General features: G+C 40.2%; 2 protein-coding genes across 4 annotated transcripts; both read left to right on the forward strand.

Annotated features, from left to right (window-relative positions):
* The first annotated feature begins 600 nt into the window (after positions 1–600).
* Positions 601–15,167, forward strand: dpysl4 (dihydropyrimidinase like 4). 3 transcript variants are annotated; one of them, XM_047327765.1, is made up of 16 exons: positions 601–748; positions 818–944; positions 3,084–3,172; positions 3,258–3,442; positions 3,528–3,692; positions 4,718–4,779; positions 4,873–4,953; positions 5,057–5,125; positions 6,583–6,703; positions 9,194–9,350; positions 10,665–10,806; positions 10,988–11,072; positions 11,344–11,429; positions 11,509–11,688; positions 11,830–11,995; positions 12,137–15,167. In XM_047327765.1, exons 1-16 carry the CDS (start codon positions 660–662, stop codon positions 12,226–12,228), a joined length of 1,896 nt encoding a protein of 631 aa, XP_047183721.1. In that variant the 5' UTR covers positions 601–659; the 3' UTR covers positions 12,229–15,167. The 3 variants fall into 3 exon arrangements, with proteins under 3 accessions (XP_047183721.1, XP_035469256.2, XP_047183722.1); XM_035613363.2 differs by having other exon boundaries at positions 636–944; XM_047327766.1 differs by lacking the exons at positions 601–748; positions 818–944 and adding an exon at positions 1,689–1,842.
* A 1,437-nt stretch (positions 15,168–16,604) lies between these two features.
* si:ch1073-416j23.1 (rac GTPase-activating protein 1) lies at positions 16,605–27,288 on the forward strand. The gene is given in 17 exon segments (XM_047327881.1): positions 16,605–16,679; positions 17,720–17,824; positions 18,533–18,735; positions 18,927–19,093; positions 19,664–19,736; positions 20,234–20,287; positions 21,285–21,383; positions 22,011–22,155; positions 22,563–22,678; positions 22,771–22,929; positions 23,160–23,255; positions 23,895–24,093; positions 24,354–24,459; positions 24,976–25,108; positions 25,670–25,790; positions 26,103–26,214; positions 26,449–27,288. Coding segments are annotated over 16 exon segments (1,920 nt in total). The 5' UTR covers positions 16,605–16,679; positions 17,720–17,733; the 3' UTR covers positions 26,495–27,288.
* The last annotated feature ends 617 nt before the right edge of the window (positions 27,289–27,905 follow it).

Consider the following 27,905-nt stretch of genomic DNA (forward strand, 5'->3'; position numbering starts at 1 on the left):
CAGACAGGAAGTGTGCACATAGAGACTGTGTGTGTGTGTGTGTGTGTGTGTGTGTGTGTGTGTGTGTGTGTGTGTGTGTGTGTGTGTGTGTGTGTGTGTGTGTGTGTGTGTGTGTGTGTGTGTGTGTGTGTGTGTGTGTGTGTGTGTGTGTGTGAGAGAGAGAGAGAGAGAGATAGATAGATAAAGTGAATCGGACAGGCAAAGAGTTTAGACTGAAACGATGTCACAGTTTCAGAACATCACCAGTAAAGAGCACTGACCCGTGGGTGTGGGTGGGTGGGTGGGCGGGCGGGCGGGCGGGGCGTGTAATAGAGCAGATTAGGGCAGAATGTAATAAAAAGTTTTTTTTTATTCTGGGGTTCTGGTTCTGAGACCTCAGTCCTGAGCCTGATGAAGCAGCCAGAGGTTGGGACCAGGTGTGGGGTTGGACCAGGGCTCAGTCTGTTGACCTGTGATGTCAGACAGGTAAGTAGTGACACCTCAGTCCTGCTTGCGTCACCTGATGTTGTCCAGGTCAAAGGTCAGTTGATTTTTCTCTCGTCTCCATCCCTCTGATTGGTTACTGTCAGTGTGAGGTCACAGTTCCTCCCCCCTCGTGACCTCCTTTTCCTCTCCTCTTCTCCTCTTCCTGTCATCGTCTCAGAACAGATCAGTTCACGATGTCTGAGAGAAGGGTTTCTCCAGACGACGACGACTGCTCGTCTCTTCTCTCGCGCCTCGGTTCAGACTCTCCTCGTCCTCGGATGAAGTACGGAGGAATGTTCTGTAGCGTCGAAGGAGCTTTCGAGAACAAAACCCTGAACTTCGACACTTTCAGTCCACAGACGCAGCGACGCCGGGCCACTCGAACCCAAACTGGAAGCTGCGACGGAGGAGACGGAGGACAAGGACAGATGGTGGTGTTTTCTTCTGGACACGCCCGAGAAAACTACGGCAAGAGACAGGTTGAAATCACTGAAACATTTAACTCTTAACATATTAAACATATATAATATTAAAAAACTCATTTAATTGATTTAATATATAAAAACATTCTAAACATATTTAACATAGAGATTGTAGGTTTGGACCAGATGATACTGTAGATTATCATTAGATGAAAAAGACAGAATGAGGACGTGAAGTCTCCGACGTCTGAACTGATTCATTCCACTTCATGGACGACGGTTTAATCCAGGTCATTTAATCTGCGTCTGTCATTGTCTTCCAGAACAGAGATTAACAATATTTACCTTCTGTCCTTTTCACTGTATTTCAGGATTATTGCCACAAGAATATTAACCCTGAAATCCATTATGAATCATTATTATAGATTAAATCAGTCCACTAGTACCTATAAAGATTTAGATGAGTGATTTAATCATGTGTCGACATTTGTTGTCTGCACTTCAACTAAAGTAATGTATCATTTTTAATGCAATATTTTTTACAGAGCATATTGATACGTTGTTAAAGGTTTAAATAAATCATCTTAATCGGTTGATAAGAATCAGCTAAAGATTTGACAGAAATAAAAGTGAAAGAGAAAAAAAACCCTTAGATTCAAATCTGTAAAAATCTTTAAAACTTTTCACTTCACATGTTCGCACGAGCACGTGATCGACCTCAATACGTCCAATGAAACGTCATCGATTTTATTTTGAAGCTCTTCACCGGAAGTAAAGTGTGTGTGGTGTCTGCAGCGTGACGTCAACATTGACGGAAAAAACAATAGCAGATTGTGTCAGCGCGAGCGAATCGATCAGCCGATCACAGATCGATCAGCCGATCACAGATCGATCAGCCGATCACAGGTCGATCAGGATGTCTTTCCAGAACAAGAAGAGCAGCGCGAGGTCCGCGGTAGGTCCGAACCAACCCGAGCCGAGCCGAAATAACCGAGACGAGCAAGATGATGCTGCAGCTCCACCTGTCAATCATCGCGCTGTTTCACCGGCGATGATGCGCGGTCTGCAGCAGCTGGTCCGCTCGGCTCGGCTCGGCTCGGCTCGGCTCGAACCCTTGGAACAGATCATGTAAATGTTAAAAACGCGGTGCGTTCAATTAAAGAAGGACATTTCTGCTTTGTCTGGTTTTACCTCTTTATAACGTCACGTCTCACGAGGTGTGGATTTATTGATCTGCTGGGACAATAACCGTTATTAATAACCATTAATGTGATCGATCATGGTCGTACGTGTATGTTAGGAGGCTTGTTGAGCAAATACAGTCCACTTATTTGTTTTTAATTCATTTTGTTTAATTTTTTCCGTAAAGGGTTTCTTTATTTTGTCCTTTTTGAAATAAAAATGAACAAAATTGTTCTCTTTAATAATCCACTGTGTTATTACTGTAAGAGTGAGATTGTGTTTTGTAAATATAAAGGGGCTTTAACAGAATTGAGCCTAAGTTTAGTGACATGGAGGCCACGTAATAAATTAAAAAATTCAATTCTGAAAAATGTACAAACCTTTTAAATGTTCTTTTTCATGACATCTTTGTACAAATATTGACATATAATGTGCAGTGGGTCACTGGATAAAACACGTGTCACCATGACACGCTCGGTTTGATTCCAGTGAGAGAGATGTTCCCTAATCTCTCTCTCCCTTCGTGTTTTACTGTCACTTTAGCACCGTTTCCATGATAAAGTCACAAAACGCCCCCAAAACAATATTTTATATTTCTTAATATTTCCTGTGCCACAAGTTGCCTGTGAAGTGTCAGTAGATGCCACTGCAGTGCCACTGGGAGGATCTCAGCCCTTCACTCCCTTGTCAGGTTGAATGTTGAGACTTTGGAGGCGGGACAGTGGCTGATGTGACGCCATGGAAACACGTCAAACAGCCGAGAGTTTTTAATGTTTGAAGCACTGAATCTATTTAGTGTTGAATTATTGTAGTTGGGTTTGGTTTATTTTTCTTGTTTTGCACTTATAATATTTCCTCTAAACTGTTAACATTTATTATGTTAAATTTCAAGTTAAACAATTAAGAATCTGTTTTTTATCCTCATCCTGAAACCATCATGTTCTGCTTCATAGGTTGAGATTTTACATTATTTAAAACTGCTTTTGTTTTACCCAGCATCCTTTGTGTTTCCAGGGCGACCGTCTGATCATCAAAGGAGGAAAGATCGTCAATGACGATCAGTCATTCTACGCCGATGTCTACATTGAGGACGGGACCATAAAGTAACTATTTTCATCTGACAAATGATAATCATGTGACTTGACACCTGACCTCCAGGTGACATCAGAAGTGGTGTGTTTCTATCAGACAGATCGGTGAGAACCTGATTGTCCCGTCTGATGTGAGGACGGTGGACGCGTACGGTCAGCTGGTGATACCCGGAGGCATCGACGCCAACACCAACCTGCACTCTCCTCAGAAAGGCCTGAACCCGGCAGATGATCTCTACCAGGGCACCAGAGCCGCGCTGTCTGGGGGAACCACCACCATCAGTCAGTGATGACCTTTAACCTATCAATACCGATCGATCAGGCTTCGGTCAGAGAACATTAGTGACCCCAGTGTTTGTGTTTACAGTGGACCACGTGCTGGTGGAGCCCGGGACTAGTTTACTTTCAGTGTTTGACCAGTGGAGGGAGACTGCAGAGCAGAAGGCGTGTTGTGACTTCTCTCTTCACCTGGACGTCGCTCGCTGGCATGAAGGACTGTACGAGGAGCTGGAGACGCTCGTCAAAGACAAAGGTCAGGTCAAAGTTCACCGGTGAACACTGGACCAACTGAAGACACACAACCATAAAATACAACAAAATTAAAACATAAATATAAGTCCGACAGAGGTGGAGGTCACATGACCTGTTGTCTATTATCTGTAGAAATCCTGTGAAGTTTAGCATTGATGTTTCTCAACGTCCTCAGGCTACAGCTTTTTTTCTGGCTCTGGTTACGGTGAAAGGTTACTGACCAATCAAAATCACGAAGGGACGGGACACTGACACTGCAGGAATCCCACAGTGATGCCTTGATCAGGTAGAATCTGTACACTGTGTGTTTAACCTTCAACTTATTTATTTAAAAAAAGAAGGTTGGAACCATTAACGGTTTAAAAATGTGTCCTAAATAATCAAAGGTTACAGGTAAAGGACGAGTTGTCCATGTTGGAACTCAACACCTGACCAAACAAACAATAGTTCAAATCATCAATTCAATAACTCAGTAATTTAAATGCATCATTGATTGACACAAGCATAGGTATGTTATGGCTTTGACAATGACATTTATTTATGATTATTTCCATTTTATTTATAACATTGAAGGGTTTCCATAAATATAGTATTTGAAATTACGGACGGCTGGAGTTAATAAATAAATGAGGGAAAGACAGATTTTTGACCTGTGGTATTGAGACCCAGCTGGTCCGGGTCAGTTTCAGTTCGGGTCAGTCGGTGATACCTGCGACTGGAGACTCCAGGATGAACTCTGCCCTTCTACAATTCCACTCACCACTCAACAGAATATCAAGCTTCAGTCCTTGAGCCTCTTCAGCACAGGAAGAGAATGGGCTGCCGGTTCCGTCAAAAGAACACATGACAGCCGATGCTCCCGATGGATTTGTGGGTGGGATCTTCTTGTTCCCATCAGTCATGATCAAATTAATTTTAAATCTCTGCTGTCTCCAGATTAATTAACTTCAATTTCTGCACTTTGGGCACATTTAGAAGCTCACAGATGAACTTTATTAGTACTTACGTGTAGTATTTGTGTTTCAGGTGTTAACTCCTTCCTCTTCTTCATGGCCTACAAAGATAGATGTCAGAGCTCCGATTCTCAGGTGGATGACTAATAAGTCATGATTATTGTTGTTTGTTGTTGTTGTTTGTTTTTTCTTCATGTGACGGAATCTGCTTTGCTTGTCATGTTGAAGCTCTACGAGGCATTCGGGGTCCTCCGGCATCTTGGAGCCATTGCCCAGGTCCACGCTGAAAATGGTGACATCATCAATGAGGTGATAACAACTTGACCAATGGGACAGTGTGTTTTTAACCTGGATAAACTGGACTGAACTGGTCTGAAACTGGTTTAAACTGGTTCAAACGTGTGTGTTTCAGGAACAGAAGAAGCTTCTCTGTTTTGGCATCACGGGACCTGAAGGACATGTTTTATCTCACCCTGAGGAGGTACATACACCCGAGACACACACCTGAGACATACTCCAGACATACTCCTGAGACAACTGAGACACACACCAGAGACACATGAGACACACACCCGAGAAACTTGAGACACACACCAGAGACACAGGAGACACACACCAGAGACACACACCGAGGAACATGAGACACACACCTGAGACATACTCCTGAGATACATGAGGCACACCTGAGACACACCTGGGACACATGAGACACACCTGAGACACACCTGGGACACATGAGACACACCTGAGACACACATGAGAAACATGAGACACACACCTGAGACATATGAGACACACACCCGAGACACATGAGACACACACCAGAGACACACACTCGAGACACATGAGACACACACCCGAGACACATGAGACACACACCAGAGACACACACTCGAGACACATGAGACACACACCTGAGACACACACCTGAGACACACCTAGGACACAAGACACACCTGAGACACATGAGAAACACATGAGACACACCTGGGACACACCTGAGACACATGAGACACACCTGAGACAAACACCTGGGACACACAAGACACAACTGAGACACACCTGGGACACATGAGACACACCTTGGACATACCTGAGACACACATGAGAAACACCTGAAACACACCTGGGACACAGACACACCTGAGACACATGAGACACACCTGGGACATACCTGAGACACACATGAGAAACACATGAGACACACCTGGGACACACCTGAGACACATGAGACACACCTGAGACAAACACCTGGGACACAGACACACCTGAGACACACCTTAGACACATGAGACACACCTGAGACACACATGAGACAAACACCTGAGACACACCTGAGACACACATGAGAAACACCTGAGACACACCTAGGACACATGAGACACACACCTGAGACACATGAGACACACCTGAGACAAACACCTGAGACACAACTGGGACACATGAGACACACCTGAGACACACATGAGACACACCTGAGACCCACCTGGGACACACCTGAGACACATGAGACACACCTGAGACAAACACCTGAGACACACCTGGGACACATGAGACACAACTGAGACACACATGAGAAACACCTGAGACATACCTGTGACACATGAGACACAGCTGAGACACACATGAGAAACACCTGAGACACACCTGGGACACATGAGACACACCTGGGACACACCTGAGACACATACCTGAGACACACATGAGAAACACCTGAGACACACCTGGGACACATGAGACACACCTGAGACACATGAGACACACATGAGACACATTAGACACAGACCTGAGACACACATTGCTCTTCATGAAAACTTCTGTTGTATAAATAATATTGATTAGACTGAGACGCTCCTTTAACACACCTGTAAAAACACATTGCCATGGAAACGTCCACCAGGTGTATCACTTAAGACGTGTTGTGATATTGTGTTTCAGGTGGAGACGGAGGCGGTGTATCGGGCCATCACCATCGCCAAACAGGCCAACTGTCCGCTTTACGTTACCAAAGTGATGAGCAAATCTGCTGCTGATGTCATCGCAAATTCCAGGAAGAAAGGTGACATAATTGTGCCTTTTAATCCAGATTAGATTCAGATTCAATTCAAATTCTAACCGAGTTAGTCAGTTCAATTCAATTTGATTAGAAAATACATTGTCTCAAGGCTCTTGAACATCTGTTGGGGAGAGACAGAGAACAGACTAATTCTTATTACAAAAATAATACTGACACTTGCAATGCAATGATGTTGTTAATAATAATAATAATGACGGGTTTGGATCCTGCAGCTCTGGAGTCAGAGATACACAAAGAGAAAGAGAAACACAGTTAGTGACATGTAATGTAAATACGTGGGGCAGAGAGAGAGAGAGATGCATGATGGGAGTTCCCTCAACAGCCTCGGCCTATAGCAACATCATTAAGAGAAGGTTCAAACTATAATCTTTATCACAGAGGAAGTTTGTAGAGATGTCGTCCGTCTCCCTGGTTCCAGAGGAGAGGAGCCTGGTGGCTGAAGGCTTTGCCTCACATTCTACTTTTACAGACTCTGGACCCACAAGTCGTCCTGAGTTTACAGAGCGAAGTGATCTATTGGAGATAATATGGAACTATGAGCTCTGTATGATATGATGGAGCCTGATTATTAAGGGCTTTGTAGGTTAGGAGCAGTATTTTGAATTCTATTCTGAATTTTACAGGAAGCCAATGCAGAGATGTTAACACTGGAGAAAAATGATCTCTTTTTCTAGTTCCCGTCAGAACTCGTGCTGCGGCATTTTGGATTAACTGGAGTCTTTTAACAGACATGTTGGGAAACATCCAAACAGTAATGAATTACAGTCGTCCAGTCTAGAAGTAACAAATGCGTTGACTTGTTTTTCAGCATCCTTTTGAGATAGGATGTTTCTAATGTTCTTGATATTGCGCAGGAGAAAGAAGGCTGTCTGTCCTAGAGACTTGTTTTATGTCCTGGTCAAAGATAACTCCAAGGTTCCTCACAGTAGAGCTGGAGGCCAAGGTTATACCATCCAAGGTAACTATATGCTCAGATATTGTTTCTCTGAGGTGTTTAGTACAATGACCTCAGTTTTGTCAGAATTTAGAAGTAAAACATTAATAAGTCATCAAGGCCTTTATGTCTTTAAGACGTCCTGAAGCTTGTCTACCTGATTAGTTTCATCTTGCTTTATAGATTAATACAGCTGGGTATCATCTGTATGTTTTGTTTTCTAATAATATTGCCTAAAGGAAGCATATATAAAGTGAAAAGTATCGGTCCCTGCACAGAACCTTGTGGTACTCATGACTAACTTTTGTATGAATGGAAGATTTGTTATTAATGTTAACAAACTGAAATCTATCAGATAAGTAGGACTTAAACCATTCTACTGCTGTTCCTTTAATCCCAATGTGTTCTAGTCTCTGTAAGAGAATCTTGTGATCGATGGTATCAAATGCAGCACTAAGATCTAATAGGATGAGAATAGAAACATGTCCACTGTCTGAGGCAATGAGAAAGTCGATGGTAACCTTCAGTAGTGCTGTTTCTGTACTATGATGTTTTCTAAATCCTGACTGAAGGTCTTCAAGCAAACTATTCCTGTGTAAATAGTCACATAACTGGTTAGCAACCCTTTTTTCAAGGATTTTAGAGATAAAGGGGAGGTTTGATATGGGTCAATAGTTAGTTAAGCTATCTTGGTCGGGTGTCGGCTTTTTAAGCAGAAGTTTAACTACTGCCACCTTAAAGGTCTTTGGTCCAGATGTGATCCACAGCAGGGCACAGCTAAGTAATCGTTTAACTTCGTCTTAGACCCAGGACAGAGAAAATTTGAGCCCCGATCTTCCAGCTCTGCCTCATGGAGGTCATGGAGGATGAATCAGTCTTGTTCAGTATGGTTCAGTCTGCCTCATTTCCTGAGTGGTCTTTCTCCTTGACCCCCTTCTGAACAGGGTTAGGGGGTGAAGGAGACCTTCAGCTCTCACCTGAACCAACTTCTCTCCTCAGTTAAATGCTTCTGTTCAAACTCCTCCACCACTGAGACACTTCACATGCAGCCGTCATTCTCCTCAGCCTCCGCTGGGAGGCAGGAAAACTTCCTCAGGAGGTGAAACTTAAATGTGTAGTGTGTAGGAGTGTTGGTATCATCTTATAATATATAATATTCTTAATTATGTTTGTTTTTAAACCAATTTAAACTAAAAAGCTAAGAATAATGTTTTGTTACCTTAGAACGAGTCTTTATATCCAAAGTGGGAGTGGGTCCTCTGCCACAGATTCCACCATTTGCGACCATCATCTACAGTAGCTCAGAAGGGACAAACCAAACACTGGCCCTAGCCGGGATATCGACAAGTTTTGAGATCCCACAGCAGATGTACAGAGCACTGGCCTGGGTAGTCACAGGCTGTGCCTCTCCAGGACTCCACCCAGACTCCATGGAGCTGCTCACAAACATGGAAGTTAAGATGCTAATTCTTGGAGAGATATTTGGACTGATGTTGAATGATGATATAGCTTCATCATCTTCCTGTTTCTGCCCTCAGGTATAGTGGTTTACGGGGAACCAATCACAGCCAGCTTGGCCACTGACGGCTCTCACTATTGGTCCAAAGACTGGGCCACAGCTGCTGCCTTCGTCATGAGCCCACCTCTGAACCCTGACCCTTCAACTCCACAGTACCTGACCTCTCTGTTAGCATGGTAAGTATCACCCCACCTTTTTAGGATGGTTAACATTACCACAATGAACAAACACTTGACACGTGGAGTTAATCTGAGGAACTGGTCAGATAAAGGTCAAGTAGTTATCTGAGTAACTGTCAGATAAAGGACAAGTAGTTTTCTGTGTAACTGTCAGATAAAGATCATGTAGTTATCTGAGTAACTGTCAGATAAAGATCATGTAGTAATCTGAGTAACTGTCAGATAAAGATCATGTAGTTATCTGTGTAACTGTCAGATAAAGATCATGTAGTTATCTGAGTAACTGTCAGATAAAGGACAAGTAGTTAACTATGCAACTGTCAGATAAAGGTCAAGTAGTTATTTGTGTAACTGGTCAGATAAAGGTCATGTAGTTATCTGAGTAACTGTCAGATAAAGGACAAGTAGTTAACTATGTAACTGTCAGATAAAGGTCATGTAGTTATTTGTGTAACTGTCAGATAAAGATCATGTAGTTATCTGAGTAATATTCAGATAAAGGTCAAGAAGTTATCTGTGTAAGTGGGCAGATAAAGGTCATGTAGTTATCTCTGTAATTGTCAGATAAAGATCATGCAGTTATCTGAGTAACTGTCAGATAAAGATCATGTAGTTATCTGAGTAACTGTCAGATAAAGGACAAGTAGTTAACTATGCAACTGTCAGATAAAGGTCAAGTAGTTATTTGTGTAACTGGTCAGATAAAGGTCATGTAGTTATCTGAGTAACTGTCAGATAAAGGACAAGTAGTTAACTATGTAACTGTCAGATAAAGGTCATGTAGTTATTTGTGTAACTGTCAGATAAAGATCATGTAGTTATCTGAGTGATTTTCAGATAAAGGTCAAGAAGTTATCTGTGTAAGTGGGCGGATAAAGGTCATGTAGTTATCTCTGTAATTGTCAGATAAAGTTCATGTAGTTATCTGAGTATCTGTCAGATAAAGGTCAAGTAGTTGTCTGTGTAAGTGTCAGATAAAGGTCATGTTGTTATCTGAGTAACTGTCAGATAAAGGTCATGTAGTTATCTGAGTACTACAGATCTTTGGAAAATGTCACTTCCTCTCCAACCTTCACAATGTCTTTTTTAAGACCTGTGTTTGCGACATTTACTGTGAAGCGAGCCTCCTCTCATTTACCGCCTTCTTTTTCAGAGGAGTATCCAGTGTCGTAAGCAGTGACACTGCATTGACAGGACCATCAACTTGTGTGGGAGTATAGTTCAGATAGCTGGTGTTGGGGTATTTACCTTCCACCTCAACAGTCCAGGTGTAGCAGGTGAAGCTGACTAGAGCGTGTTGTTTTTTTTCAGTGGAGACCTCCAGGTCACATCCAGTGCTCACGGCAGCTTCTCCACAGCTCAGAAAGCCATTGGTAAAGACGATTTCACTTTGATCCCAGAGGGAACCAACGGAATTGAAGAGAGGATGTCGGTGGTCTGGGACAGAGCTGTGGTAAGATAACTTGAACTTTCACCCTTAGCTGTGTTTCCAGTGTAAGCCCTAGTCACCCTAATCTCACATAGAAAACTCTGTTTTGATTTTCAATTCTACAGATGTGGAGCATTTACACGTTTTCAGATGATTTCTCCTGAAATACATGGTGTTGCCCTTTTGTCATTTTGTCTCTTTACAGTCTACAGGGAAGATGGATGAAAATGAGTTTGTCGCAGTTACGAGCACCAACGCTGCTAAACTCTTCAATATTTACCCCAAAAAAGGTCAGATGAGTTCCAGTTCAGAGAAGATAAAGACACTGTTACAGCTAGAATCCTTCATGTCACTGACTGTTAGCTCTGATGTTAATCTTTATTACTCAGAACGAGATGAAAATTTAAATGAACTCATCGAAAAATAATTAAACATTCACCTCATAAAAACTCACTGCCATGATCATCCTTTTCCATGTTAGTGTTTGGTTATAGCATTATTACACCACCGGTACATTCTTGTACTGATCTGAAGTAATCTCATGAAACTGTCTGTCTTCAGGACGAATTGCGGAAGGTTGTGATGCTGATGTTGTTGTCTGGAACCCGAAGGAGACGAAAACTGTTTCTGCACAGACTCACAACCTGGTAACTGTATCAGTGTCATAGACTGATGAAAATAATGATCAGTCATTATAACCTGACCATGCTACATGTGTGTGTTCAGACGGTGGAGGTGAACATCCTAGAGGGTTTGGAGTTGCGAGGCGTAGCGTCAGTGGTGATCAGTGGAGGTCGAGTTGTTGTGGAGGATGGCAAACTCAATGTGACCGAAGGCTCTGGGCGCTTCGTCCCCAGGAAGGCTTTCCCTGATGCCGTTTACAGAAGGATTAGAGCCCGCAGCAAGGTAACTAACCAACCAGACTTAATATTGACCAGCTGCTCAACCAGTTAACTAGTTAATGGGCTAATTAGTAAACTGATTAATCAGACTGTTTAGAGGTTGTTTTTCCCAGTTTTCTCAAACGTGTTTCTCTCTCTGTCTCAGATGGCAGAGGCTCGTGGTGTCCCTCGTGGAAACTATGATGGTCCGGTCCATGATGTCATCAGCATGACTAAATCAGTCCCGCCCACTCCGACCAGCAGAGGGCCCCCCGGTCCGAAAACCCAGTCCGGCCCCCGAAACCTCCACCAGTCAGGATTCACCTTGTCAGGTAGAAGGATATGCACGTCTATAGTAGCTTGATCAGTAATCTGATCAAATAAACCTGATTGACGATGAGATTTACAGGTGAACAAGAAGAAGATAGTTGATAACAGGCAAATTATTAACAACATCACTTCTTCTCTTCCAGGAGCTCAGATTGATGACCACATACCTCGTCGCTCTACTCAGAGGATTGTGGCGCCTCCGGGTGGACGATCCAACATCACATCTTTATCTTAAAACAGGAACAATTACACTGACACTTTGAGTACAAGGCCTTCATACCATATATCCTTCAACAACCACACAAATTGTAAAAAGCAAGTACTACTACACCCGACATTACAAAGTACTCAAAGTGTCTCTTTTAATGCAACACAACTAGACTCTACTACAACTTTACAAATCTTAAAAATCTACAACTAGTACAAGGCCTTGTAACAGTATTACTTCAACTACTATGGAACCCTACCACAACCTTCCAAATTGTGTAGTATTTTATTCTCAAACGTAAGTATTTGAACTACTACTAAACCCAATAATAGGTCCAAAGATAATGTTAAACCCTACATCCTTTCAAAACCTTCAACAAAACAACTACCCCTAAAACCTACAACTTAAGTACTTTAATAAGTACTATACCATGCAACAACCCACAACTTGAAAAAACAAATACTATACTTCAACTGAAGTAGTACTGAATGTTACAACAATGATACTACAACCCAACAACTAGTACTAAACTCCCCAGCAATAATACTATAACTTTACAAATACAACATAACCCTACAAATACACAACAAAAAGTAATAAAACTTGCAACTTGTACCAAACCTTTCAACGTTTTTCTTCAGCTAGGACTGAAAGTTACAACAATGATACTTCAACCCCACTTCAATGTCTAATGTGATACGAACACAGCTGGACTTTGTTGAGGTTCATGTCAAAGCTCTTTACCTAACCCAAACCGATTGGTCTGGGGTCCCAGGTATTTAACCTCCTAACCCTAACCCACCCGGCCATCATGTGAGTCATTTAGGTTACATGATTCATGGGGTGAATACGGTTTAGTGATGGTCTTTCCAGTTTGACGTCGGTAGCACTACACTGCTCTGCTCATGTCTGGTTAATTTGGCAACACGGTGGAGGAGCTACATCCTCAGAGTTACTGGGTTTAAAGTTGACATGGATGTGGTGTTTATTCAGATCTGACTCAGGGGAATTTGTGGCAATAAGCAGAAGCCTCAAAAGCTGTTATGAATTATACCCAGCAGCAGATGGTGACCATATATCTTCATAAAAATAGCCATAACTTTACAACTGCTACTACATCCCACATCTTATATACTCAACTAAATTAGTACAGAATGTTACAATGATAATGCAGCCCTTAAGCAAGTTCTACACTCTACAACAAGTCATTAATGATACAACTGTACTTCAAATAGGACTTGCTGTTTTTGTTATTGCTCTTTAAATTAGTCATTCAAGTTCTCTAACCCTACTCCACAACAATTCTTGTCATCCTGTCTCCATTGTGTTATTTGTCTCCTCTCTGTCTGATAAAGGCAGACGTAGTAGAAGTAGAAGTAGTAGTAGTAGTAGTAGTAGTAGAAGTGTTAGTAGCAACAGGAGTAGCAGTGGTAGTTGTAGCAGTGGTAGTTGTAGCAGTAGTAAAATTCAATACAATTCAGTTTTATTTGTATCGCGCCAAATCACAACATACATCGTCTCAAGGCACTTTATATAGTGAGGTTGTGACCTCACAGTATTACAGAGAAACACAGCAGTTCCCACAACGAGCAGCTCTGAGACTGTGGAGAGAAAAAGTCTTAACAGGAAGAAATCTGTAAGATAACCAGAACATCTGCTGAGACCGGATGGTGAGAGGAGAAGAACAGTATGAAAGGAAAACTACTGAACATATTTCCTGTTTACTTTAGTGCAGACATGTTCATACAACTTCATCATTAGAAAAATCATCGGAACTGTTTAACATTGTGGATTTAAAACTTCTCAAACTGGGTTTTCTCTGTTTGAGCTGTAACCTGCTGTGGTTGGTTGTTTCCAGATGTGTTTTTATAGACAGCGGAATAATACTTCTTCCATAAACTAAATCTGCTCATTGTATATTAAATTCATAGCCATGACTCCAAGGTCAGTATTAATAATTGGTCTGTAATTTTTCATGACTCTATATTGTTTAAGCTCTTTTAAAGTAGAAAAATTCCTGGTCTGTATTAGTCTATATTCTGAAGCACTTTAAATTCAACTTTGTTTCATTATGAGACCATTAGAATAATCTGTCTGTGGCGGTGATCTTCAGTCCTGTCTGTGTTTCTGATGGTTGGATTTAGACTGACTGAGCTGGACTGAAGGTTTAGTCAGATTATACTGTTAGACTTTGCAAACATCAACATCATCGGACTTTAAATGGTGCTAATGAATCTAGTGATACTCGCTACTGTGAATAGGCGTTTCCCTTCAAAACCACGCCCCCTTCAGGATGTAACTTGACCTACCCCCCATCCACACACACACACACACACCTCTGAAGGGATTTTTAAATTTTTTTTGGATTTGTTGAACACGGTTATACCACGGTCATTTTGTAATTTCCTACAGTTTTTGTATCCTGCAGTGTTAACGTCAGTGATCATTGTTCTCACATACAGATCAGATGTTGTACAGTCCACAGCTGCCATGTTGCCAAGTTGTTGCTATGGTAACGTTTTTATGACCAGGTAGAAAAACTGTACAGTTCAACATTAATGTGAAGCGTTTCCTGCTCTTTCTCTCTGAGAGGGTGGGACTGATGTTCAGTCACATGAACTCATGTTGTTCTGACTGATTCCTTCCGAACAGTGAGTATGAAGCTGTAGCTGTTGACCTCAGCACAAAGACTGGAAACAGCTGGATTACAGATGTGGCTTCAACATGGTGCTGGTCTTCCTGAAAAGATTCTTTAGCAGTCTGGTGTTTTTCTTTTCTTACAGATGCACTGAAGCCAACGTGGGCGATACAAACTCTTTGCATACATAGTGATCACGTGCAGGAGTGTGTGTACATAAAGAGGGGTTACCATGGTGACTGATCTATATCTGTTGTTCCTGTAGTGAATGTAGAATGACTTCCAGTTGTAATGAGAACTGCATGAATAAACTGTGAAGGAAAAATCATGAGTGACACATCTGTTTTTTTAATCATGCACCTTTGGAATATATCAATACAAAATATAATTTGTAAATTTAATAAAAAATAAATATACAAAATATTTCTTGCATATTTGACAAAAAAGAATCAATAAACAATATAATTTATATATTTAATGAATCAATATACAAAATATAATGTATATAAAATAATATACAAAATCTGATCTATTCATTTAATTAAGAATATATCAATATACTAAATATCATTCATAGACTTAATAAAAAATATGTCAATACAAAAATCATTTATATACTCAAAAATATATAAGTGATGCTGTTTCTTTAGACGTAAGGAGGGAAACCAGATAATGTTCATAGTGTGCAGAGCAACATACAGTCTGGACAGCATAGATGATTATTATATAAATATAATATTGAATGGAAGGGGTAGTGTTGTCATAACTGCTCAACTGGGTACCCTAACCCTAACCCGCTTTGTTTCCACTATAAAAACCTCATCTTTAGTTTCTTCACTGGGTTCTCAATATGCACTTTAAAAGAGAACCTCCAATTAATGCAATTATTTACTTATGGTTTATTTCATTTTGTATCTGAAATTTCCTCTGTGCCTATTCCTGTACATAACTGTCCAACGACTCCAATGCTCCAGGCACAATTGTGAACACCTTGTAAATGAAAATGAGCACTGATTATGTAAGTGTAATGTATGTGGAAAACAACTGCTCAATAAAAAGTTACTTGATAAAAGAGAACCTCCTCCACCCAAATACCTCAGAACTAGTAGTAAGACACGTTTCACATGAGTGCCTATAAATATCACTGCTGAATTGTGGGTCTATTTCTCCATTCCTCTCACATAGGAAGCTCCAGTGTACCCTATGGTAAAGGAGATAGGAAAGGAAGTATTGAAGCTCCTTTCCTAAGCACTGAGATAATCTGAACATTATTATGTTGCTGAGGAAACACATCAGGGTCACTTCAAGATTTAGGAAACTTCCCAAACAAATTTGACAATTCGACTGCAGCCTCAGACTAGAATAGAATTGAACATTTAACATTACCTTTGACATCTTCATGCAACTTCTTGTGAGAAAGTCTGTGGAAACTCTGGGTTTTATCTACAAAGCTCTTGCTGAATCATTCTGACATCTTATCCAGTGGATAACCCTAACCATATCTATATATCTATATCTATATATATATATTTGTGTGTGTGTGTGTGTTATTTTAAGGGTGTTTTTAACAGAAAAATATGAATAACCATGCTGTTTCTTGAACTTGCAAAACCAAAAATGTTTTTTTGCAGGGATTCAATTTTAAGTCTTATCCACACTCCAGAGCAGGAGGCGCTACTGCACCAAACAATGGATGACAACCTCTTTAAAGAGAAGAAGAAGAAGATGAAGATGAAGATGAAGAAGAAGAAGAAGAAGAAGAAGAGGAAGAAGTAATCACATTGTCACAGATGCAACTGATGAGCATGGAGTTGGAGCTGCAGCGCCACTGACAACTGCTGTGAGTTTAAACATTCATTAATTCATCGGTGAGAGGCTGAAACAGGCAACATGAACCTGCAAAGGACACGTGACCCATTGTTGAGACATGTTTGTTTGTTGGTTGTTTGTATGTTCTACATTTACCCTAACCCTACTTTTGCACTAATTTTGGTTTGTTGGTTTATTTGGTGATTGTTTTGACAGTCACTTATTAAAATTAGCTAAATGTTATTGAAGCAGTCACACCTGAACCTTATGTGATTCCAATTAGTTTTTAACCAAAATAAACTAAATGTACTAATCCTTAATCTAACCAACTCTACTAATCCTTAACTTAACCAAATCTTTAACTTAACCAACTCTACGAATCCTAACATAACCAACTCTACGAATCCTTAACATAACCAACTCTACTAATCCTTAACATAACTGAATCTACAAACCCTTAATTAAACCAACTTTACTAATCCTTAACTTAACCAAATCTTTAATTTAACCAACCCTAACCCTAATCGTAACCAACTCTACTAATCCTTAAAATAACCAACTCTACTAATCCTTAACATAAGCAAATACTTAACTTAACCAACTCTACTAATCATTAACATAACCAACTCTATTAATCCTAAACTTAACCAAATACTTAACTTTACCAACTCTAATACTCATTAACATAACCTACTCTACTGATCTTTAACTAAACCAATCATTAACATAACCAAGTCTACTAATCCTTTACTTAACCAACTCTACTGATCATTAACATAACCAAGTCTACTAATCCTTAACATAACCAACTCTACTAATCCTTAACTTAACCAAATACTTAACCTTACCAACTCCTCATTTCATTAACATAACCAACTCTACTAATCCTTAAATTAACCAACTCTACTAATCCTTAACTTGACCAAATACTTAACTTAACCAACTCTACTAATCATTATCTTTACCAACTCTCCTAATCCTTAATTTAACCAACTCTACTGAACCTCAACTTAACCAAATCAAAATTGAGCAGTGATATGTAATTTTCTATGATCTGTGGTTATTGATCAGTCCTCTGAGCAGTGATGGGGGAGTCTCGTATCATCGTGGAGGAGCTTCTGGCTCTTTGTCTCCAGAGGATCAACATGGAAGAAAACACACTGGACTCTGAACTCGGTCAGTCTGGTTCATAACAACACACTGAGCTGTTAACACCAGATTATACTGTACTAAATGGTTCTACTGTTCTGTTTACCCTTTTTCTAATTTCGATGAAAATGTATTTAATGGAAAGTCTTTGCTATAAGACATGAATCCTCTTCCCCACAGCTCAAAGCATAACATGCAAAAGCATTTCCAAAATGCACTTAATGTTTTCTTCTGCTCCCTACTGTCCAAAGCAAAGGACCAACGTTAACAATTTTAACGCGTTTCAACATCTTCCAAAAAGCAGAACACCAGTTTAAACCAGGTTTATTTCAGAAAGAAATAAAAAAAAAAAAAAAACATGAATCAATCAATTAAACATCATTTAAAAAAACATCAATGAAATCATGTCAATTGATGTGAATTTTGAAGTCAATTGAATTTAAAAAAACGATTTGAAAATGCAGTATTTTAATCTGGCTCTCTTTATCTGCAAGTCTTTCTTTTTCCAACCGTTTCATTCTGATCAATGTTTGATTTGTCATTTAGCCTCTTTTGTCCTTGTCATTACACTTTGGCTCTTGAACTGGTAAAATCAGGTAGATTATGTAAATTAACCATGTGACGTAACCGCTCATTTAATTCAGGAACCTGGTGTAGGACAACAACAATGTTTCTCGTGTTTCTTGAGTCCATACAGCTGCTTTTTCTGCTGATGTTTTCTGTCTGACTTCTAAGAATTCGTTGAAGTGGTCAGAAGCTTTGAGTCGGTCAGGAAGCGATGGATGCACGCGGAGCTGGAGCTGAAGAATTACAAAGAGCTGCTTGTGAAGTCTGATGTGGCAAAAGCTGCTCTGGAGGTCAAATTGAAACATGCTCGAAACCAGCTGGACGTGGAGATGAAGAAACGTTACAAGATTGAAGCAGACTACCAGTACCTGGTGAGTCCTGCAGAGGAGAAGTAGAGTCCAACATCAGAAGTATGAGTTTGTTGGAAGATGATTCACATGATTTACATCATAGCAGGAGAAAAGACCCTTGATGTTTCCTCAAAGTTCAGAAGAAATGAGATCAGTAATGATCAATAAGAAATCATCTTGACGTCTGTGGTTCTTGTCTCTCGTGTTTACAGCAGAGGCAGATGCAGCTGATGTGTGACATCCTGGTCCACGACAGTAAATCTAGCGCCTGTCTGAATGACGAGCAGAAATCTCTTTTAGCCACGTTTGAACACAAAGGAGGAAACATGACTCTGCACCGAAGCAACAAACGGAAAGTTCACTAAAGGGTTAAAACAAAGTCTAAAGTGTCATGAAGCTGTTTGGACCAATGAGGGACAGTTTCACACTAAATCCATTCATTCTGAGTTGGTAGATCTTTCTGTATGTAGGCTGACATCACATTATTGATCCTGGTCCCAGTTTATAGACTAGAGTTGTCATCACAGTAGAGATTATTAATTTAAGGTCTGAGAAATCAATTCTCTTGTGGTAAACAAACTTTTTTTATACAAAACAAAAATGTATCCAGTGATCTTTCTTAAAAGGTTAAATACTTGTTTCACATTTAACTTGGTGCCTTTTGGAAATCATTTGATGTTTCAACTGAGGGTTCAGGACCTGACAACCATTATCACAGTGAAGGTATGTGAGGATCAGGTGACGTCCAGAGTCGTCCAGTCTCAGGTTGAGGGTTTGATTCTGGTTATTCTCATTGTTCACTACTGCTTCTTTACATGGATGCAGTTTGTTTAAGTGTATGATAGAGTTTAACTATTTAATGTTCATGTTCAGCAGATTAGGGGATGAACAGCAGTAATATGTGAATGAATGAAGAAGTTATAGTAATGGAACATTTTCTGTCCTTTAGGTTGTCTGTGATTGACGAGTCGTCTTTCCTGTCTCACTCTGATATCAGCTACGATCGGACTGATGATGATGTGGTACGAACCTGAACCTGAATAATGTTTAGTGTCCTGCACATCCTGACATCAGCTTTTAGTTTTTCTCTTCAAGCCAGTTTTTGTCATTTCTATTAAAATCAACCTACTGCAGACGGTGATAAATGTTTACCTGCTGTAGCACCTTGATTTCTACAAAGCAACTCAATATGTGTTATTTAATTGAATTGGAATCAGCTGTATTGGTCAAGCATGTGTAAACATATAAGGAATTTGACACTGGTTTCCAGTGCTCTCGCAGTGAACTTACACAAACCTACAATAAACATTAAAACGTGAAGACAATGTAATATAAAAAAAGTCTTGCATCTTATATTTCCTTAAAAACATTAGAACATTTGTCCTTCTTTGCTGATGACAGTGTAGATAAACTGAATCCTGATTTAAATTTTTTTTTTTAAGTAAAAAAAAAAATCCTGTTACGTGAAAATGTGGCCTGATGACATTAATCAATAAAGTTTGTTTTTCTGTTGTTTCAGGATTTGGACACGACTGTGATTAAACCTCTGAGATCTCGAGCCAGAGAAAAGAGGGTGAGAACAGTATCTGGTACTCACAGTTTTTAGCATGTTTGTTTGTGGAGGCCAAATTAAATTAGTATCTATTGCACTGGGAGCAAATACTCTCAGGGTCTTGTCTTTAGTCATCATGTTCACCCATTTTCGACAAATTTGCACTTGATCCATTGAACTGCAGGAACTAAAGACTGAAGAGCAGTTTGTATATGCGGAGGTTTTTTTTTAACTGTCAGACTGGGATCGGGGTTTACGCCGGGGTCAGAGCGCAGCATTGTCATGTCAGTTTAGATCACCTCACCTCACATTTACTGAGACTGTTCTTCTCAGTGACACAAGTTCTGAGTGACAAGTTCTGAGTGACACAAGTTCTTTCGCCTGGTCACAGGTTAAATAAACTATAAGACAGAAGTGATGACACCTGTGTTTTACAGGTAGAACTAATGTCATGAACAAAGTTCTGAAGAACCTGAGCTCCACAGCTTCCTCAGTTTCAGCCTGAACAAGAAAGAAACCAGATTCTTGGACGTCCTGAAGATGGGAGCAAGAGAAAGCACCATAATACCAATAACATTTCATTGCATGAAGTCAACCTCTTCAGGTTGAACTGGAAAAGTTTTAAATTTATAGACCATGAGAAGGAGCCTGATTATTGTTGATGACTCATTCTCTGCTCAGATGAAACTAAGATAAAATTGTTTGGACCAGGTCAGAACTAACCAGTGACTCTGCTGGCTCCTCCTGTAAGACAAGCATGAGGTCTAAAAGGAAAATATTCCATGTGCAACTATCTGTCCAATCATCTGCCTGTGAAATCACTGTCTCCTTTATTAATCATTCCTTTTTTTTATGTGTATTTCTTTCCGTTTTGTGATTTTTTGTTATTTTGATCTTAGCTGGTTACCTTTTTTAACAACTATAAGGTAACTGCTGCTGTTTGTAAGCAATATGAATATGTATTAATTTATATTCCATCTTCTCTTGTTGTGATTATCTACTGTTCGGTTCTCTGCAGCGCTCGTCGATGGGACCGGCGGTCGGGGTTCCTGTTGTGAAGCGAGGGAGAACCAGTAATGTGTCTTCAGAGCTGCAGGAGAGAAAAACTGTGGAGAAGGTGAACGGATCAATACATTTGCTGTCTGGAACATCGTATTGTGATATTCATGATGTGTATCCTCAAACTAACATGGAGATTCATCAAAGATGCTCAAGAACAATGATGACATGTATTTTAATCTACTGTTGATGTTTGGAGAAAAATAACTTTAAGGACAAATGGTAAAATGCAGTTTACATGATTCTAAATCTACACTTGCAGAAAATACATTTACTTCCACATAGCATAGTGGTGAGAACACCATTGCTAGGCAACGCAAGCTAATATTAATGTTACTGTTGCCATCTATACTCAAAGGCCTTACAGGTTTTCCGGATAAGAATTCCAACATATTAACTCGCCACCCAACAAAAGAATGAACATCTGTGGCCTCCGTTATTTCTGAAAACATCAGCAAACACGTCTGACGTCGGTTTGGAACACTTGTTTCCACGTTGTAAAAAAGGATGGGGTTTGAATGTTGTTTAGGTCGTAAAATAATAAGTTGCAGCCCTTGTATCTACCTCTAACCAGCACCACATCACAACTCAACGTTTATAACAACTGATCAGAACATCCCTAGAATCTTTCATTGTGTGTTTTCTAAGCTGCAGAGGTCTAAAGTTGAGTTTGTCTTTGACTCAGGAGGTTGAGACCATAGTGAAGGCGTCAGTGATGACTCCGGACATTGGAGGTCACATCCACATGGTTGTGGGAATCACACAGGAGGGTCCTGAAAATCCAGTGCGGACCCTGACCCAGGAATGTGCTGTGTCAGTGGGAGGAGGAGGTGAATGTAGTGTGTCTGTATTATTCAGTCAATCACTAAAACTCTCTGATTTGTGCTCAGTAGTCCTCGTTTTTTTTTTGTCATGATCAGTTCTCACTGTTTTTAAACAGAAGCACATCACAGTTCATAAATAAATGATGACCTTCAGAGAGGTCAGTTTTCTGTAAAGTCCATTCCTTACCCCTTTGATAAGGTTTGTTCTTCTTTATACTAAAACCAGGGATTTAAACCAAGCAACCAGCCACATACTGCCTGAACAAGTTAATTATAAAAGTCCACATGATAAAGTTAATGTCACATTTGATCTTCCGTCTTTTACTGATGAATAACCATTAACACGAGACGCAATTTAATGTGACAGTTTCTTGTCTCAACTGTTTAAAAAATTATTGATTTATTGTTTTTAGACCAAACCTCAGTGTGGTTTCCCTGTGAAGAGACGGTGGTGGAGCCTGAAGCCGTCAGAGCAGTTCAGCTCTGCAGAGCCGAGAAAACCCTGAAACATGTTTTTCTTTCTAAAACGGTATAAATGTCACAGACGGACACGATAAACGTGAAGATCACTGTCTGAGCTGTAAGGTCTGCCATCGGTGAAATTCATCTGCCTCCCTCCAGGTGATCCGGCCGGAGACGTGCTCGCCGTGCGGCAAGAGGATCCGCTTTGGGAAGATGGCAGTGAAGTGCAGACACTGTCGTGTGGTCGCTCATCCAGAGTGCAAACTGAAATTCATGAATGGCTGCTCGGCTACCACAGCAGGAAGTTCAGCTCAGATGGTACCTGACTTATACTTTGTATTCCTACTGCAGGTTAAAGAGCTTCGCCTCATTCAGACACAATGAACATTACAGAAGATGTGGTTCATGAAATCTTTACTGTTTGAGTTTCTTGTCCTGATGATATCGTTGTCCATCCAGAATAAACCTCCATGAAGCCTCTCGGACGTTTGAGAAAAAAAAACTGAAGCGCACAAATGAACAAGATCAAATGTTTATTTTCTGTCCAGGACGCGTTGGAGGGTTTTGCTCCAGTGACTCATCCCAGAATTCCTCAGCTGATCATAGACTGTGTGGCTGAGATTGAGAGGAGGGGGCTGGAGGAGGTGAGCTTTAATCCTGATGTTCAGTCTGAAGATGGAATCATACTGAGTGTGCTTAGAGATAAACTCAGGAGAACAAACCACACTGTTCAGATTTGACCTAAACATGCTCCTGTAGTCTGAAGTGCTTTGCATGCTGGGATGAAGTCGAGTCATCAGTTAATATCAGCTCTTAGCCGACTCCCACCTCAGACAGATTTAACCAATGAGAGGAAATAATTTTGTCACATGGCTCAGTGAAGCGTGAAGACGAGTCTCTGGATTTAAGTCTAAGTTGATGTTTAACGTTGTATTTCCAGAAACCTGTGTGATATGATGTGATGTCACATCAGGACTGAAGAATTGTGATTGGCTGCTTTTCTTTGTGTAATGTGAGGAAACGTAACTATATTAAAGTCTTTTTAAAAACATAACGAAGAACAGAACAAATCTCTGCAGGTTCATGAACATGTGACTTTTTTTTGTTTGTATGAATGAACGTTAACACAAAACTGTGAATGAACCCAACAGAGAAATTTTTGTTCTCTTCATCTCTGACAAACAGAATCAATCAATCAATCAATGTAAATGTATTACCTGCCTGTCTCTCTCTCTGTCTTTCTGTCTGTCTCTCGGAACATCTGCCTGCTTGTCTGTCTGCAGAGGGGGCTGTACAGGGTTCCTGGTGGAGAGCGCCTGGTGAAGGATCTCAGAGATCGGTTCCTTCAAGGAAAGTTTCCACTGATGCTCAGTAAAGTTAATGACGTCCACGTCCTCTGTGGTTTTCTGAAAGATTTTCTGAGGAAGCTGAAGGAGCCGCTGATCACATTCAGACTCCACAGGACGTTCATGGAGGTGTCAGGTATGAACACGAAACATTGTCAAAATCCGCATCAAACTCTGTGATAGTTAATTAAAGCCAGTTTCACCTGAAGACAGCAAACTTCAGAAGCTCATCACTGTCGGTAAAACCTAAATCTTTCTGTGAAACCAGATTGTGGTTCCACAGGTCTCGGATCTTCGTGTTCTGTTCTGTTTGTCATCATCCAGTATTTCTAAGTATCAGTAATGTTCTTTATGAAGTTGACCAACAGCAGATCTGAGATCAGCTGTGTTTTTCAGAGCTGCCTGATGAAGGCGAAAGCGTATCCATCATGTGTCAGGCTGTAGCAAAACTTCCGAAGCCAAACAGAGACACACTGGCTTTCCTCATGCTTCACTTACACAAGTAAGAAGTTTCTGCTTCTGAAGTTTTCACCTGGGCACAAAGTAAACAGTTTTTTCCTGTTGGTCTCCTCCTAGAAATAACGTGACAACGCGTAGACGACGTTTCGACTCTGTCGTTTAATTTGTCCTCTCTACAGCAGCTGACTGAGCAACAACACTTGAACATTTATCCATCACTAAATGCAAAAAGACATATTTAAACAGTCAAAGGTATCAGGGTTGGAGGTGGTTGATCAGGGTTAAGGGTAGTTGATCAGGGTTGGAGGTGGTTGATCAGGGTTAAGGGTAGTTGATCAGGGTTGGAGGTGGTTGATCAGGGTTAAGGGTAGTTAAGCAGTGAACCAGCTGACAGTTGGTGCTGCAGTTTTCAGGTTTTTCTCTTGAGGTTTTCATTCTTCATTTTTTATAGTTCTGTGTCTGTGAAAGTTTTGATTATATGAATGAAGAGAAAATGATCTAAGTATCAAATGCAGCCAAAAAAGTGGCAGGTGTGAATAATTTCCCTTCTGTTTTTCAGGGTGATGAAGAGTCCTCAGTGTCAGATGGATCGGAATAATCTGGCAAGGGTGTTTGGACCAACAGTCGTAGGTCATGGGATGTCGGAACCGTCTCCAACCACCATCATGAGAGACACAAACACTCAGCCAAAGGTCAACGTCTTTCTACTGTCGGCTTCTTCACCTCAGACAAAAGAATTGTTGCTTGTTCTCCATGTTTTTTGCCTGGCTATTTGACAAATGTTTACGTACTCTAATGATTCTTGCATTTTTGGGTAATATCTACATGGTTGAATGCACTTACTGTAAGTCGCCTTGGACAGAAGCATCTGCTAAATTAATGTAATGTAATGTTGACATGAAAAAATAAGAATGTATTTTTCCACTTACTTTCAGTATGTCATCAACGCGTTGTTTAATATTAATAGACACATGTAAACTTATCCTAATGGGTTTGTGTATCATGATCTCTAATTTAAAACAATATCTATAAGTGTAAGTTGATTGATGTGATTAAACACGTCCTAAAGAGATAAGATTGACGTCAATGGAGACCAATCAATATTTTCATCAGTCACTCAGATGTCAGTATGAAAATAACATGTAAACACCAGACTATGTTAAATCACGTCAACAGCTGATCTGATAGAATGAAGACATTTATATTTATTAAGATTTTTTACATTGGTTCATTCAAAATGTCTATTGTCTCAGGTCATTGGCCGGTTGTTGTCCCTCTCTGAAGACTATTGGAGACGTGTCCTAGCTGTGCAGACGGATCACATGTCGTCGTTGTCTTCCACCAATAACACGTGTAGGCAGCAAGAGGGAAATGGTGGGTGATAAAATGAAACGACACTATATCCAGTCTGCGTCATGTATTAACGTCGTCACAGACAAAGACACAGTGATGTGTCCTCTGACATCATTTCCTGTTCTGAAAGTAGGTCCATAATCCAGAGAACACTGTCGATCACGTGGATACAATTTTTCTCTCTTATGCAACATGAAAAAGATTTTTACATGTTTATGAAAAAGTGTCTTTTTTATTTTCTTCTGGTTGAGAAAGTCTTGTTCCCTCAGAAGGTTTAGTCGTCAACGTCTTCAGTCAGTGTGAAATGTGACAAACCCTGTTTCTTTATTTCAGGTCGGTTGTTTCAGCCATTGACTTCTCCAGAGTTGAACAGTTACTATAAAACCACCAGCAGAGTATCTGTGAGAGGCAGGATCCGTAACCTGGGCAACGCTCTAACCAACACGTAAGACCATAACAGACCAGGTCCCACACTCACAATTGCTGTTAGCTTAGATAAAGTCCACAAACCCCAATAAAAAAAATGTCAATAACAAAATCACACAGTGAAAAATGTCCTTTTGTTGAAGTGGGACCAAAGTTTAGGAACTTTAACATGTTTCGGAAAAAATATTAATTGAACATAAGTGTTGCTGTTAGACTTAATATTTTCACTTTAATGTTTCTGTCTTTGTTGTAGTGGTCGCGTTGAACCAGGAAGGAAATTCTTCACATCACCCAGCTGATCCAATCACCTTCTGTTAAACCAGTCAACTGCCACGAGGTCACTCAGACTCTAAATACTACAGTATGTACTGCACTCTGATCCCACTAACAGGCTTAAGATAGTATATATTCTATTACTGTGAATTTAAAGTAAATGTACATAATTGAGAACTATTGCACATGTTACCGAAATGCCTGTAGTGTACTGTTGTAGTTGTGAGTACACAAAAACAAACATTTGTCTTTACTTAATCAGGAAACATGACATCAGAATTAAAACTGTGACCGCGGAAAAAACATTTTGATTATTCGCACTCAATGTGCGACATGTTGCATCATTGTGTTTACTGAATACTATGAAGAAGTGTCGTCTGTTAAGTTATTCACACACTTTGTTGTAAAAGATGTTGTGTAACTGGGATCACTAGTTGTGAATTTAGGATTTCTGTCAGTATATTACAAATAATCACCCTAACCCTGAATCAACAACAATGTGCATGTCTCTGCTGCCATTATAAATGTGATCCACGAAAACAATTATGAAAAAAGAAATAAATAATATAGGTAAATAATGAATATATATATATGATGTAATAAAAAGATCACCTTAATAACCCACGAACATGAAATAAAATGTGTGAATCATTGTAAGTTGAAAAGTTGTTGTTTCAGGCTGTACACAGGGCTCACTCAGGTGTCTGGGTTAAGGTTATAAGAAAAATTTTAATTGTGAAAGATAAAATCATCTGCTTGTTCTACATGTAAGAAACTTTAAATAAAATATAAGATGCACCTTTCTCAAGATTTTTATTGTGAGTAGGGTTAGGGTAAGAATTACTTACCACTTTCCGTTAGGGTTAGGTGTGGAAGGGTTAGGTGGAGAGGGTTAGGGTTAGGTGAAGGGATCTGATCCCGTCTCCTAAAGGAAACGGGTGGTGCACGCTCCATCCACCCACCCCCATAATCTCGGTCCCGAAAAGGCTGGCGGCTCCGGAAGGGCTGGCGGTCTCGGCGGTGGCGTCCGCCACGCCGGACCTGAGTCCAGCCATCGTCATAGTCTCCCATTCCACTGGGTAAGGTAAGTAAAAAGAAATGAAATGAATTTGTTTTTTAACGAAATTTTTTCCAAGAAATAAGCAATAAAAAATATATCTTTTAATAAAATAAACAACTTAGGAAGGTGTTTCCTGGCTCCACTGGGTAAGGTAAGTATGAAGAAAGGTAAGTCTAATTGAAATAAAATGAATTCGTTTTTTTACGAAATTTTTTTTTACGAAATAAAAAATAAAAAATATATTTTATAAACAAACAACTAAGGAAGGTGTGTCCTGGCGACGTTTCGACCCTCTCTGGGTCTTCTTCAGGCCTAAAAAGACACACAAAAAACTTCTATGTTCGGTCTGGCTGGAGAGATGTTCACTGCTCGAGGTT

Source organism: Scophthalmus maximus, chromosome 16 (assembly GCF_022379125.1).
Source record: "Scophthalmus maximus strain ysfricsl-2021 chromosome 16, ASM2237912v1, whole genome shotgun sequence".
In the NCBI taxonomy this organism is placed as follows: domain Eukaryota; kingdom Metazoa; phylum Chordata; class Actinopteri; order Pleuronectiformes; family Scophthalmidae; genus Scophthalmus; species Scophthalmus maximus.